The sequence below is a fragment of the Corvus hawaiiensis genome, chromosome 4 (assembly GCF_020740725.1).
Source record: "Corvus hawaiiensis isolate bCorHaw1 chromosome 4, bCorHaw1.pri.cur, whole genome shotgun sequence".
NCBI classification, from domain to species: Eukaryota; Metazoa; Chordata; class Aves; order Passeriformes; family Corvidae; genus Corvus; species Corvus hawaiiensis.
In genome coordinates, this window is record NC_063216.1 from 62,847,601 (window position 1) to 62,862,055 (window position 14,455).

The following is a 14,455-nucleotide window of genomic DNA, read 5'->3' on the forward strand; positions in this document are numbered from 1 at the left end:
GGAGTTCCACAGGAGTAGTTTATTGCCTCTACACTGTGAAGGGTTCTAGAAGCAAAAATCCCAGAACAATGCAGAACTCGGGCTTAAGTACGGGGGTGAGGCTAGCACTAGGAACCAATGGTGTGAGGGCACAGGGGCAGTGCAAAGGCAGGACTAAGGAATGGGGACCCATGGGGGAGCTCTGGGGGAGTGGCGAGGGGCAGAGGCCAATGGGGGGAACCTGGAGTGGAGAACTTTCTATGGTATGGAACATATAAGGTAGCAAGGAGGTGGAGCGGCCAACAGCCAACCAGGGAAGCAGAACTGGGGTAGATTACCATAACAGAATAATGCTGGGAGAGGCTTCTTTTCTCACCTGCCAGACTGCTAAGTCTCTGGCACCAGGGACTGTCTTACCTAGAACTCTTTCTGTCCCTTGTACCACAGGCTAACCAGCCACCACAGTCTTTATTCACTTTCACTTGGGCTTGTGAACACTAAGATCTCAAGGCTTAGCTGGAAGTCTTCTGAACAGTTCAGCACAGTATGTAGGACCCAAGCAGGATAATCAGGTGCAGAACCTAAGAGGAAAGAAAAAATGCCTCAGAGGGAGTATGAGAGGCCTTGTGGATGGGACTAAAACTCTACAACTTCATGACTGACTGTTTGGGATTTTTTCCTCCATGTATTAAATGTTCACATCTTCCAGGTTAGGAAGATACCATGTAACTACCTATACGGACTTTTAAAACCAATTTCTTTTAATAATCCCAATTTTGAACAGCAACTTCATATAGCCAGTCCCTCTGATTGTTAGGAATACAAATTTATGAGAGCAATTCAGCATCCTGTGTGATCTACAAACTGTCCCAAAAGCAAATGATAGATGTTTTAAATCATCTACTTATTCTGACATACCTGCAGCCTCCTGCAACTCTGTTTGTTGTGATTGGTTTAAAAAGCAGACACTTCTAGAATGAAAATGTGAATAACACAGTCCATTCACCAAAAAGCAGAGCGGAAAATATCAAAATTCAAGAAATATGTATTACAAGAAAATGTTCTCATTTTATTTTAAATACACAAAAAATATGTAGTTAACACAAGGAACTTACTTTCTCTAGTTGAGCAGACATCCTTAATATTATCCTTTACATCCCCTCAGTCCCATCTGAAAAAAGGTCAACAGAGTTCAATAGTGCAGCAGTGAAGCAGCAGGACATCTTCACAAAACCATCCTAACTATCCTTGTAAAACTTCTGTGTTCATTCTTGGGCAGTGAAGAGAATCATTATTATTGTTACTAATGCTGAGGAAAAAGTATTCCAAAGTAAAAAGAAAATTACTTTATTAGTATAGAATGCCTCATTTCCCACTGCTGGTTATTAGTGTTATTTTGCTATTGCCTATAGCTTGTCTTTATTCACTTTCAGTATAGAACTTTTATCATCCTTTCATCCTACTCTTAATTTTCCTTCTCAATGCTTATCTTCAGAAGATTGTTGTCAGACCACACTATCTTTTAAGACCCAAATAAGAGACATTTAATACAGAACACGCAGAAAGACTGGCAAAGAAAGCACACACTCAAAAAATTACACAGATATTTCTTGCTTTCATTTCCTTTTCTCATAAACCTGTGTTAATATTTCATTTTTCAAAATTTTAATCCAGTGAAGTGCTGGAAATTTTGTCCCTAATCAAGCCAAAGATACAAGCTAGAAACTTACACATACATTTCTTTGAAGTCAGTAACCTTACAGAATTCTAAACTGAACCAGTCTTAAATACTTTAATGAACAGGGAGCAGACACAAACTTACAGTTCTGATTTCTAGAAGCGAGAAGATACAAGTGCCTTCTACATGTCATATCTCTTGCTCTTGCTCACATAAATCTATCTATCTATCTATCTATCTATCTGTATAGATCTATATCTGTATCTATATTTACGATCCTATTAACCCTGGTAGTTTGATATGAAGACAATGGCATATGATTTTAAAGTGATTTTGTTTTGTTGTTTTCAGGGTTTCTTGGTGGTTTGGTTGGTTGGTTGGTTTGTTGGTTTTTTCCGTGTGATAATTCTCTTGACAATTTCAATTATCTTTCTTTAGAATGGCCTCAGCATCATTCCTCATCATGTGAAAATTACCCATGACTTCACAGAGTTTGTAAGGCAAGAAGTGCATTGTGGAGGATCACTGCATTATGCTGGTTTGGGCTGATACGTACAGCAAGTCACACAACTATTTTTTACATGTTCCTATAGAACAATAGGAGTAAACAGTACTGTAGATTTCAAACACTGTTTTTTCCATGAGTCAGGAATATTCATAAGTACAGTTGTTTTCCTCTTCAGTGTGAAAGATGTGAAAGAAAAAGTCTATGCTCATTATGTATCGGCTAGGTTTTCATGCTGGATATATTTGTTAAGGATATATGACAGTAACTAATAAAAATACAAGACTCAAAATTATGGCTTTTAATAATGGAACCAGGGATAACATAATGATGTTTCTCATTGCGCATTTGCTTATGCTTTGGTGTCTAAATCATAGGTCTCACAATTTTATTAATGCTGTATCTAGATGTTTGTTAGCATACATCTATTAAAAAAAATACTTTTCTTTAGCTGCTCTTACCTCTTTCTTACACTTTCTTCCTCAATTAGATTTCAGAAAGATCCTAATAAAATATATATAACAAACAACAGGCAAGTAATTTTCACAACTAACTAGTATTTTATATATGTACAGAAACATATATATAAATGTCTAGGAATTCTAAGGACAAATTCTCAGGTTTTAAATGTAAATTTTGAAGAAAGCATTGTTTAAATCCAGGGTAGCAATTTCCTTCTATGGTAGAGCTGTTGGCAACATCCCTGTTATTCCAGTACACACTAGAACATTAGAATCAATTTTTTAGATCAGGTGCCTTTGAAGAAAGAGGTCCCCTAGGAGACAGTCTCATCCCACATAATTTTAACCCTTTTCTATTTTATGTATCTAACCCACATTAGGATAAATTGCCTCATGCAGTCAAATGATCAGATAAGTATTTTGGCGTACCCAGGAAAGTCAATTATTCTGAGCTAGATCTTAAGCCAAAGGAAAGATCTGAAAAATATTGTATATTTCTCTTAATTCTACCCCCTATCCAGTCTTGTTGATTGCAATGATAGGAATCTTGGCCAACAACAAACACACAAAGAAGAGTAAGCACACCTACACAAAGCTTGCAAGTGGACAGATACTTAAGCCAAGTGACCAACTCATTCAGTTTTCTGTCATTTGCATAATGCCTGCCCACATGGAAAGTCTACTCTAATCCATTTTCAGATGTGTCAGCTATCCAGTCTAAGTTCTGTTATCCTAATATGGTACATTATAGAAATTAACTAATGTCTGTTAAACTCATAATAGTCTTTGTATGGTCTACAAGAAGTATCACAGTTTACCACTGTTCAATGCAATTCCCCTTCCAAATGAATACAAACTGCTGTGGGCTTCAAATCACAACAGGGAAAGAAAGAAAAACATTTTTAAACCCATTATTATTTGCATATCCTTCACCTTTGACTACAACAAATTATTTAGCACATTTCTGAAATTTCAATTTAGCACTGCTTGGTGCTTAAAAACAAAATACAAATGTCCAAAGATCAGTCAGACGTGTACAGAATAAACATACAGCTTTTCTTTCTCGTTGTATGTGTGTTCATTCAGTTGGATCTTACATTCCTGTAATCATTTTTGGTCACAATGAGAAAAGTCACACCTTTTATAGCTTAATTGATGCATGCACCATCTAAAAGTTTTATAAAGCACTTTGTGGTTTTTGCCTTCTGTTCTTTTAATACACAACAGCAATAATGAAAACAAATATAAAAACTTTTTCCTTTCAGCTCATGCAAGCATGCACAGCTTTAAACCAAAAGAAAGATGTCATTACAGGCTAGTAATTTTTCCAGAGAAGATGCATTAGCATTAAAAATAAATGCTATGCATTCACATAAAAGCAGAGATAAGTCTACACAGTAAATCACACTTTTAGATTCATGATATTCAACAATGTGCAAGAAAATGGTAAGAAAAAAGCTTTTACCCTATGTATATGTATGAGTACACAATGCACTTAGTACCTTTAGGAAAAAAAGATGCTGATGCTCTTTAGCAAACCTGTATGCAATGAATTTTGAGGAATGTAGTTCTTTCATTAGAGGTGAAAGAAGTGTGGATAACAGACGGCCTGTTAATTTACTGAATAAAGTCCATGTGAAAAGTGGCTTAGTAGTATGTGTTCATCAGTTCCAGGAAACTCTTCATTAAGATATGTTTAAATACAACCTATCACGTTGATGAAAGGCTTTTTATAATAGAACTTTTTGCAAGAGTGCAAGATGTGACTTTGAACGTATTTGTTATAAAAATAGATGAGAAAAAAAAAACCAACCCAGAAATCAAAACCAAATAACACTTTCATCTCTGGCCAGAATTGTAACACAGTAAATTCTACTTTTTTGCCATTTCTAGTAGAAGGCTTTAGGCTGTTCCCTGAGCTCAGAGCACCAGTCTCAGAGCTAGCTTGGGCTCACCTTGGCCAGAGTTGAGCTGGGCTGGTTTCAGCTCGTATCTCAGCTCCAAGGGCTTGTTGCCTCCCCTGCCTGAGCCTGAACTGTGCCAGTGCCTCCATGGGAAGGGTCTGGCAAACCCAGGGGGTCCCTGTGTCTGAGCACAGGGAAATGGTGAGGGTTATGCTCATCCTTCAGCTGGGATCAACCAGAAGGCATCAGCCATAGGTAAGGAAGTATTTTAAAATAAATCCAAGCTTAACAAACTGAGGAGGAAAGACGCACCCCACCTTTGCACACGAATCTCCTATGCACTTCACAAATGACCTGTTCCTCCTGGTGAGACTTTGTGATGTTTCAAACATATTAAAACCTTTCCATCCAGCAGCTCATGAGGCATAATGAAGTGCTGACCATAGATCCCAAAGAGATACTAAAAGGATGGGAATAAGGCCAGGTAAAAGGGGTAGATCCTAGCCAGTTGACATACAAAGATTTTAAGAGTAATGTTACTGTTTGTTTAGACTCTTGGACTGTTAAATAGTTAATTGGACTAACATAAAGTTCATAGCTAAATGTATATTATGTTCCTTTCTTCTTATAAGATTTTGAGTGTAATAGAACATAGTGAACAGTCAAAAAACTGTTTGAGAACAAAGCTGGTTTTTTACTGTTTTCACACTTTGATTAAAAATAATCTGCAGCCGTCACATGAAAAATGAAAATCTCAGGAAAAATTAATTAAAATCATAGTTAGGTAATAGCCTAGATGTTTGCCTTAGCTCTGCTCTCATGCACTCTCTGTACCTGAAGATTTAGCAAAATTTTAAATTTTTTTATTTGCTAAGAAGGGCTGTCTTCCCAATACACATTGACCACTGAAATACAAAGTTAGGAAGGCAGATATCTAGGACATCTAGGTCAACAGAATATGCATGTGGCATCACAGGAGCAAATATGTACCTGTGAATGAATTTGACTATCTGCTTGTCCTTCAATACAGGGTAGAGGAACCTCTAGTGTTCAACATATTATTCTGATTCGGACAGAGGAAATAAGAAAAGAATAAAACATGCAAAATGTGAAAGAAATATTGAATATTCTGAACAAAATTGTTTGTTCCTTTCCTCCTCACAAAGATATCTTTCTTCAGTCCTAGATCATTGTGTTCTCAGCTGGTGTATAAATCCAATTAGAATTAAGTTGCTGCATCTGTGTGCACTGTTACCCTTTATCCAATACATATTCTTTGTCCAGAAATTAATTTCTTATTATTTTTATATAGTCTAGGTACAGCCGTCCTCAAGTTTTTAGACCAGGCTCTGCTCTTTCCGTCTATAGCAGTTTGGATGCTGTCTTCCTTTGCTTTCACTAGATAAACCCGGTTCCTTCTGAAGGAGAAGGTATAGACTTATCTTTGAGGAGGTGTAGCAGTTGCATCTGGTGAGTCAGTTGCCACCACAGCCAAACTGAAATCCATACCAAGCCTTTGACATTATTTCACTCTTCCATCTTCTTTATCACAGAATAAATGAGTTAGCTGGAGGCATGGAAAAGGAGCAGTGAGGACTGAGAGGAAATGAAGGTTATCTTTTGGGATTTCTCAATTTTTTTACTGAACAACTTTGGTATGTTATATTAAGGAGTTATTTGCAGCTTGATGACAAAAAAAAAGAACCACAATAGTGCAATGTTCAGTTGCAAAACAAAAGATGGATCAATACTTATTGAGCCTTACTTTACCTCAAGTCTCATTTCCCCAAGTTCCTTCTTATATTCAGCAGAGAAAAGAAAATTCTCTGAGGGACAGCTTGAAGTGGTGACAACTGTAACATTGTGAGCAGTTAATACCATCCCTGCCTGGCTCTGTGGGGTCCCACATGCCCCCACAGACGCACGGGTGGGTTCAGTGCTACAGTCGGTAGCAAAGAGTCGAGAAGGGCATTTGCGTGCGTTCTGCCAGGAGCATTTATTGCTGCTACACTGTCAAAGGGTGCAGGGGCAAATATGAACATGATCCCGAAACTCACAGTTTTATCTGGGGGTGGGGAAAAGGCAGGACCAGGGAACGGGGACCAATGGGGAAGCTCTGGGGGAGTGACAAGGGGTAGAGGCTGACAGCCAACCAGGGAATCCAAACTGGGATAGATTAACATAACAGAATAAGTATCCTGGGAGAAACCATGAAGTGGTTGTTGTGGTACTAGGGACTTGTCTTACTGAGAACTCTCTGTCCCTTGTAATGTATGTTCACCGGCCACCACAAGCAGTCTTACTCCATTAATAGGTCTTCCAAAGCCAGAGGTCTCTTGGTGAATATTCTGTAGTGATCATAACAGCAAGGTTCAAATGTACTTCTCTGACATAGCTACACAAGTTTAGTCCTATGTATTGCAGGATATTCAGTTGTGGAGCTTAACACAACAATGTACTTTGTATGTCACAAGGGACTTGCATAAACCTACTTCAGCATGAATTAAGCCCACAGCTTTTATTCTAGTCTTAAATAATATTGTAATAGTTTTAACCTAAAGTGCTATAATTCAGATGAAAAGCATGGAAAGTTGTGTTTTGAGAGGGTTGGGGGATTTTATTTTATTTGTTTTAAATGGAATGTGTGAATGCAAGATATGAGTAGATATAATTATCTTACCTATTCTTTGTCTCCCACTCCATGCAAAAATTCACCTCTTACCCTCTTATTTTTTGTGAATAGGTGTACCCTCTCAAAAGCCCCTCTTTACAAACTATTCCCAGTGGAATCTCATGAGTGAAAAAACAGCTACAGACTGAAACAAATGTATATGCTTTTATTAGACTGGAATAATTCCATTACTATTTAGCTGTTTATTAGTGTCATAGAGTTGAGTGGTGTTATCATTAAATACTTGACATTATAATGAGAGTTCATGGAAAAGCAGTTGGACATTCAAGTCAGTTTTTTAGAGAGATACTCAAACAGAAGATAGGCTTTGACAGAATGAAAGAAAATTATAATTAAAATTTCACAGGTTTTGAGAAAATATTTATCTGCTCTGTTGTTTTGCTTCCCTCATTTCATGAGTTTGATTATTTAAAGCCAGCATTTTTAACATAAAAAATTCTTTAAAAGAAAAATAAATTAGAAAGATATCATTTTCCCAATTGTGTTATGAATTATGAAACAACCTGTAACTTAATGATTGCATTTTCTGCTGCTGTCAGTGTGTGTAATGGACAATCTCCATTAAATCAGTGGATATGCAGTATTTTGCTATCTATTTGTTGTTCACTGCCTCTCCCTGTCTTAACTAAATTTAGATATCTATATTCAAAATCAGGTTTGAAGAGATTATAATAATATATCATGGACTATTTTTTGCCATTGATCAAGATAAATTCTCTTTGTTTCTTAGTGACTCTATCTCATTGCTGCCTTACGAGAAGCATGTGTGTTATTTCAATTTTACAGATGTAGAATGGGTATATATGGAGGTTAAGGTTTACATATTCATCAATGACATATCTGTTAAGGTAAATGGCATGCATGAGTATATATTTCCAATTACTGACATGCAATTATGGTTACCCGTACTGTATGCCAAGCCCTGCTATGAGTCTCTTATCTGGGTTTTTGCCAGTGAAAATGCTTACTTTCTAATAAGGAATTCAGTCTACACCAACACTTAACATATTTCAAATAGCTCGATTATAGTTGCACGTGCTGCAAAGTAGCAAATAGAAATAACACATTAATTAATTTTGTAATTTCTGTGGATACAACACTGTAGCATGTGGCTGTATTGAGCCTTGCATAAGAGGTGCTTATTCTCAATGCAAATCCCACACTCTGTGGAAATACAAATAATAGTATCATGTGTGAAGCCCCAGCGGTTGCACAGATAAGAATACATAGCTGCAAATTAATGAACTAAGCATGCGAAATTCAAGGAATTGAACAGTCTCAGAGCAGTCAAAAAACCCAAAAGGAATCAAGCAGGGTTAAACTCAGTGCTGGGTTCAACAAGGAGATGAAGGAAATCTCAGTTCTAATTCTATTTATGTTTTACAGTAAACACTAATTGGATTTTAAAGAAAATTAAGAGTAAAGCCTAGAACCTTCATTATTTCTCAGTTACTGATATAACTGCTCTAAATGCAAGCTATCAAGTCAGAAGACTATTTATTCTTCAGTCATTCTCTGGGCTTCTCCTGTGCCAAGGGGTGAACAAAGGAGCTGAAAGCAGCAGCTCACCTGTGATAAATAGGAAACTTTCACAGAATATAAGATATATAGATCAGATCCCCTGACATGGTTGTGTGAATTTGCTAACCACTGGGTTAAGGGAAAAGTGTCTCCTTTGACTGCATGTCAGAGGCAGATCTGTTACTCTCCCTGATAGAACAGTCACTGGCATTTGCCCTTAGCGGAGGGCTCTGTGAGCTCATGTCTTACACAACTTTCTAAAACTTTACACCATGTATCAGGAGGGTGACCCCAGGACAGAGGATGAGAATTAGACCCAATGTGAGGCACCTAATTGATGCCATACAATAATCCTAAGAGTCTAACATTCCTCTTTGGTTTTCTGTTTTAACTCTTCAAACTAACCTTATCGCTATCTGATCTACAACTGAAATCAGCAATTCTCTGCTCTGATGATTTCAATGGGAATATTACCAAGGGATCTATAACCCCAGTCATAGGTGTTATGAAGACTTTTCATCGCTTTCAGAAATTTGGGCTCATTCAATATAGAGATCATGTTAAATGGGATATACAAGTCTGTGTAAGACCCTCATTGGACAATGGTCTGAAACGCCTAAGTGCAAAATCTGTATGAAAAATCCAGTCAGAAGTTCATATTCTGTATATTATGCAATGATAGTATTGTGAAAATAATTTAAAAGTAGAAAAAAAGGGAAAAAAAGGAAGAAATAAAAGTGAAAACAAAAAGAAAGAAAAAAAAGCTTTGTGTGTATAAATTTGAGACCAATGTATCATGAGCTACTGCTTTAAATACCTTTACCTGTAACATTTACATTAGTGCCATAGAGAGCATAGTAAAGGAGAAGGAGGTTTCTTAAGAACATAGGGCCAGATTACAAAGGTTTTTCATTTCATAAAGTCATTTATAATTCTCCAAAGGGCAGAATTATACTCAAATTTTAGAGGTAGTTTCTCATTTGATATTATATTGCCTAAATATAGATAGATACAACAGATACCTGTGGGTGAATATGACAGAAAACAAATATTAGAGCAGCACTTCTCATCCTTTCCACAATTCAAGTGGCATTGTCAGCAGATTATTTCAGAATTAAGTATTTGAGACTCATATAAAATAATTTAATGAAACTAGATCCTTTCTATCTACTTTTTATGAGATTATTTTTTCCACCAGGAAAAACAATTTCTCATTAGGGAGCTAAGTAATCAACAGTGTTCAGATTAAGCGGAAATAGTGAAAAAAGTTTTCTACATTTCTCACTTCATCTTTCTGTTTTTTGTTGATTTAATGATACTTTGTGATACATCATTGGGCAAAAAAATGTCGGAGCTGAAAAACAGCAGGAAATATTAATGGGCCTGATATTTAGTAGCAGCAAGAATGTACTATTCTCTATAAATTACCTTTTTTTACACATTGGGAATTGAGTCCTCAATATGTCCTTGATAAATGGAAAATACCTCTGGCATGAGGAGACCAACAGGCAGCCCCTCAGATATTTTAAATGACAATTACCACAGCAGGCTGTTTTATAACAGAATGATGACCAAAATCTGCAACCAGTTTTATAAACAACAAGGGTAATAATAAGGGTATTAGACAACTACTTTTATTTTAGCACTTCATAAGAATCATTTACCTTTATTAGATGGCTTTACCTTTATTTCATGGTGGAAAAAGGGAAACTCCAGGTCTACAACTCCATCATTCTTCTTTTGAAACTATTTTATATTAATAGGGCCCTGGTGATTTCATATAATTTACCAGTCAGCCACTGGTAACTTCATAAGAATTTTTCCCTGAGGGGCTGCTGGATGCTGAACTGCTGAGTCTGAGCACTGACATTACATTACTAAGTGGATGAAAGTGGTAGAATTAGATGAGAGCATTTACAACAGCATTTGGTCCTTGCTGTTTTGCATCAAGAATCCCTGTTGTGCCCAGTGTGTGAGACCATGGAGAGAGAAGATACATATTTACAGAGTTACCTGTCCATTCAGTAACCAGTGTTACTGCCTACATTCCCATCTGAAGAAAAAGCACTCATCAACTAGAATATTTTAGGTTTGTAACAGCTTGCAAAAGTGGTGAAAGAGCAGAATGGATTTTAACTTTCTGACTTTCATGGCAGGAAAAATTAAAAAGAAAAGACTGAGAAATTGTTATAACTTATATGTATCTATAAGTCTATAAATATAATAATTCAGACACAAACTGGATATAGTAGTTTCAAAGAGAATGATGTGTGACTCTTGGAATTAATTATTTTTTTAAATGCCATTTCTTGTTTGAATTGCAGCAAGAAGTTTAGGTATATCACCAATTTAATTTGTGGTCTTCTATCAGAAAGCAATCAAGGAGCACTTGATAGGAGGGAAATCCTCTTGGATTTTAAGGCCCCCTCATCATCCTCTTCCAGTTTAGATTAAAGGATGCTCTTATATTTATGTCATAACCAAACCAGATGTGTACCTCTTTATTTGAGTTCAGAATGCAATGTCAGACCTGTCATATAAAGTAAGAAGGAACCACTGAGTGTTCATATATTTCAGAAAATATAATCCCAATCCAAAAAACCGGTGTCTTTAAACCTCTTCAGTTCATAAAATTTTACCTTTGGCACTTGTTATCAAAATCAACTATTGAAATCCTTGCCTTTCCAATGAAGAACCATTATCTTCAATATTACATAGAGAAAGACAAAATAAGCTTGTTTAAGCAACAGTGGCACATTATTGAGTGTGAGGGTTTTTTGTAAATATTTTCTGTGAGCTATATCATTGATCTCAGTCATTAGGATTTAGACTTGTAAATGTTAATTACATTATTACTATGAAACAAATAGTCACAACTCAAGGTTTTTATATGTGACGTCCTTAAATTAGGAACCTTTATTTAAGGTCTATGAAATTTCAAAACTCTTACTGAAATCACAATGGCTATATTATACTGTAGGGCTGACTGCAGCGCTATGTCATATTTCTCATTAATCTTCCCCATTCCTTGATACCACGAGGAATGAACCATGATATTATTTGATTGGGAATTTTGCCCAGCATCTGTGGTGAAAATTCTACAGCATCTGACCTTTTATTTTTTAATTTTATGTCTTTAAGTTAATGTTGGAAGTCCCTGAAGTATGACAAAGAAGAATTTGTGTGGGAACATGATATAAGTACAGGCAGGTTAGAAATGGAAACAAGTTCACATGAGCTTATTGACCAGAAGTCTCTTCCCCCATGATATATAGGTTTAGAATTGATCTCTATAGATCGTCTTAATTTCTGTCACTGTGTAGTTCAAAGTTTGCAGATCTCTTGTGGAATGAAAGACATAACCCCATAAACCTGTGTAGCTGAGACATTGATGCTTCTCATTCAGAAAAATGACCCTGGGATAAAAATGAAAATGAGATGTAACTGCTCATCTCAAGAGGTTATCCCAAGACCTAAAATGTGAAATAGAATTTTTTAAATATTTATTTCATTAAAATAACTACAAATTTATTAGTATACATACTTCAATTAATTTATATCATACGTAAAACAGTCCTATTCAAAACAACGTTAAGGGACAAAGTGTTGCAAGAAGCCTTCTTATTCAGATTAGGGGAAAAAACAGCTGTGATATTGCCCTTCAAAAGCCTTATCACAACTCTGTGTCACAAGCTCAAGCTTTGTGTCTGCATAGAAATGTCTTATAATAAAAGTTTCCAAATAATAGGAATTTGAGAGCTGCTCACATTCTTTATGGTAGGATATTTTCCAACACATTTTTAGAACAAGTCTTCCTTTTTGCTGATCTGTTGTTTTATAAAGATACAAAAGACTGGCAAGAACTTCTCTCTTTGATACTTGCCTCCATATATGTGAGCTATGGGCATATATTTTACCACCGAGAAATTACTTATTTTGTCAGTAGGCCTCATTAAAGCAACATAATGTTTTCTAATATTAGCTTTCATTTGGATATGATAAATATGAAAAATTCATTTGCTCTCAATAGCTGCCATATTTCAGGTAGTAATGAAGGAACCCCATGATTTACATGCATGCTCTAATTTCTGAATAGTGACTTTAATTAGAATTATTAACCCAAAACCAGTGCTAAAAGGGGTAGCGTAGCTTTCCCCTGCATGTGCTCTTTGTATCAGTCGTACTTGCAGTAATATCAACATCAAAACTCCTGTTGATTTTCCCGAGAGAGAGATGGGCTCCATTTACTGCATACTCAAGACCCTAAAAAATCTTTTAAAGCCTTCAATAAACCAAGCCCCTGTTGTACTGTGGCTAGTTAATTCTGTTAGAATTATTCCCTGAGTAGCACTACATTGCAAAACATCTTTTTTTCATTTCAATTTCTTTTTTCTCATACCATTTTATTGCTTTTAAGCTATTCCCTTTTCTTCATCTTTCATAATCAGCTCCAATGTCTTCTTAGGCTAGCACTCAAATTTACTGAGAGGGCAAGCAGCAGGCAGTGAAACAAGGGCAGACAAAGGAGTAGAAAATGGAGATTACTGGGAAAAGACATGCTAGTTCAAATAGTTTTAAGTTATTCAAATGCATCTACTTCCATTTTTATATGGCTCTTGACACTAAATACTTGAGTTAGCTGAACATTATGGTCGTCTCACTTTCAGTAGCTTAATATACCTTAACAGTGATATCATTTCCCCTGAGAGTCACAAACCAAAACCACACAGATAAATCACTGAAGTTTGAAAAGAATTATAGTTTTTAGTTCTTTCAGCAAACAAAATTAATCTTCAAATATATACATTTTGTCAAGTAAAATATGTATTTGTTTATACTAACCAAATCTTATTTCCTCAGCTATATTGGTTAGTAGAAAAGATAACAAAGAACTCATATACACCCAGGCACATAACTGTATATACACAAATGTGCATTTGTAGAACCACATGTGTGTTGTGTATGTATTTATGTTCCGTCCCCATAATGCTCCTTTCTTTGCAGTTTATAGCACCATCTGCAAATTGTCCCCCGAATACACCCAGATGCTCTGAAAAGGGCAATGAATACTGGAGAGAGAGTTAACTTGAAATGCCTATATTCCTTTGAAGGAATATTACTGAAAGGACTTGACAGTACATTCCTGATTAGACCTCTTCACCTGAACCCATTCTTCATTCTCTTTCTGTTGGCATCGGCTTTTATTGTAAGGGGATACCTTTGTGCAAGCTGCTTTGTAGAGCCAGTGAGTAACTAAGGCAAGCTGTGCAGCTACTGTGAAGTGCACAACATTATACTCTATTAACTATGTCTCCTTATGGGATTAGCTGGGTGATAATTAAGCCTTCCCTGCTTCTAGGTGACAAAAACCTGTCAGCAGCTCCAGATCACCATTTTTAAAGTAGTGGTGACTGTAGGGTGTAGAGTTGCAGAGCTCCATCCTTTTGTGAGATGCGTTGGTTTTCTGTCAAGATCAGGGATCAGGGACCTGGGTCACTTGCACCGAAACACACTGTATTGACACTTGCAATATTTTTTTCCAGAGACAGGGTAAGACCTGGAGAGATGGTTAGTAAAAGAGAATACAAAACAAAGTCGCAAAGCAGGAATGTTACAAAGCACTCCACAACTGCATGAAATACAGTTGTGCTTACAGATGTCTGGCAGGATGAGACTGCATGTTACTATGGGAGTGTTTCAGAAGGCATATATCAG

General features: G+C 36.3%; 1 protein-coding gene across 1 annotated transcript in view; it reads right to left on the reverse strand.

Moving 5' to 3' along the window:
• Positions 1 to 1,095: 1,095 nt before the first annotated feature.
• The window catches only part of TAFA5 (TAFA chemokine like family member 5), a 518,314-nt gene continuing 504,954 nt past the window's right edge, over positions 1,096 to 14,455 (reverse strand). Inside the window, exon 5 of the mRNA XM_048300902.1 lies at positions 1,096 to 1,150. Within this exon, the coding sequence (XP_048156859.1) occupies positions 1,124 to 1,150 (27 nt within the window). The 3' untranslated portion in view covers positions 1,096 to 1,123. The remainder of the gene's footprint in view (positions 1,151 to 14,455) is intronic.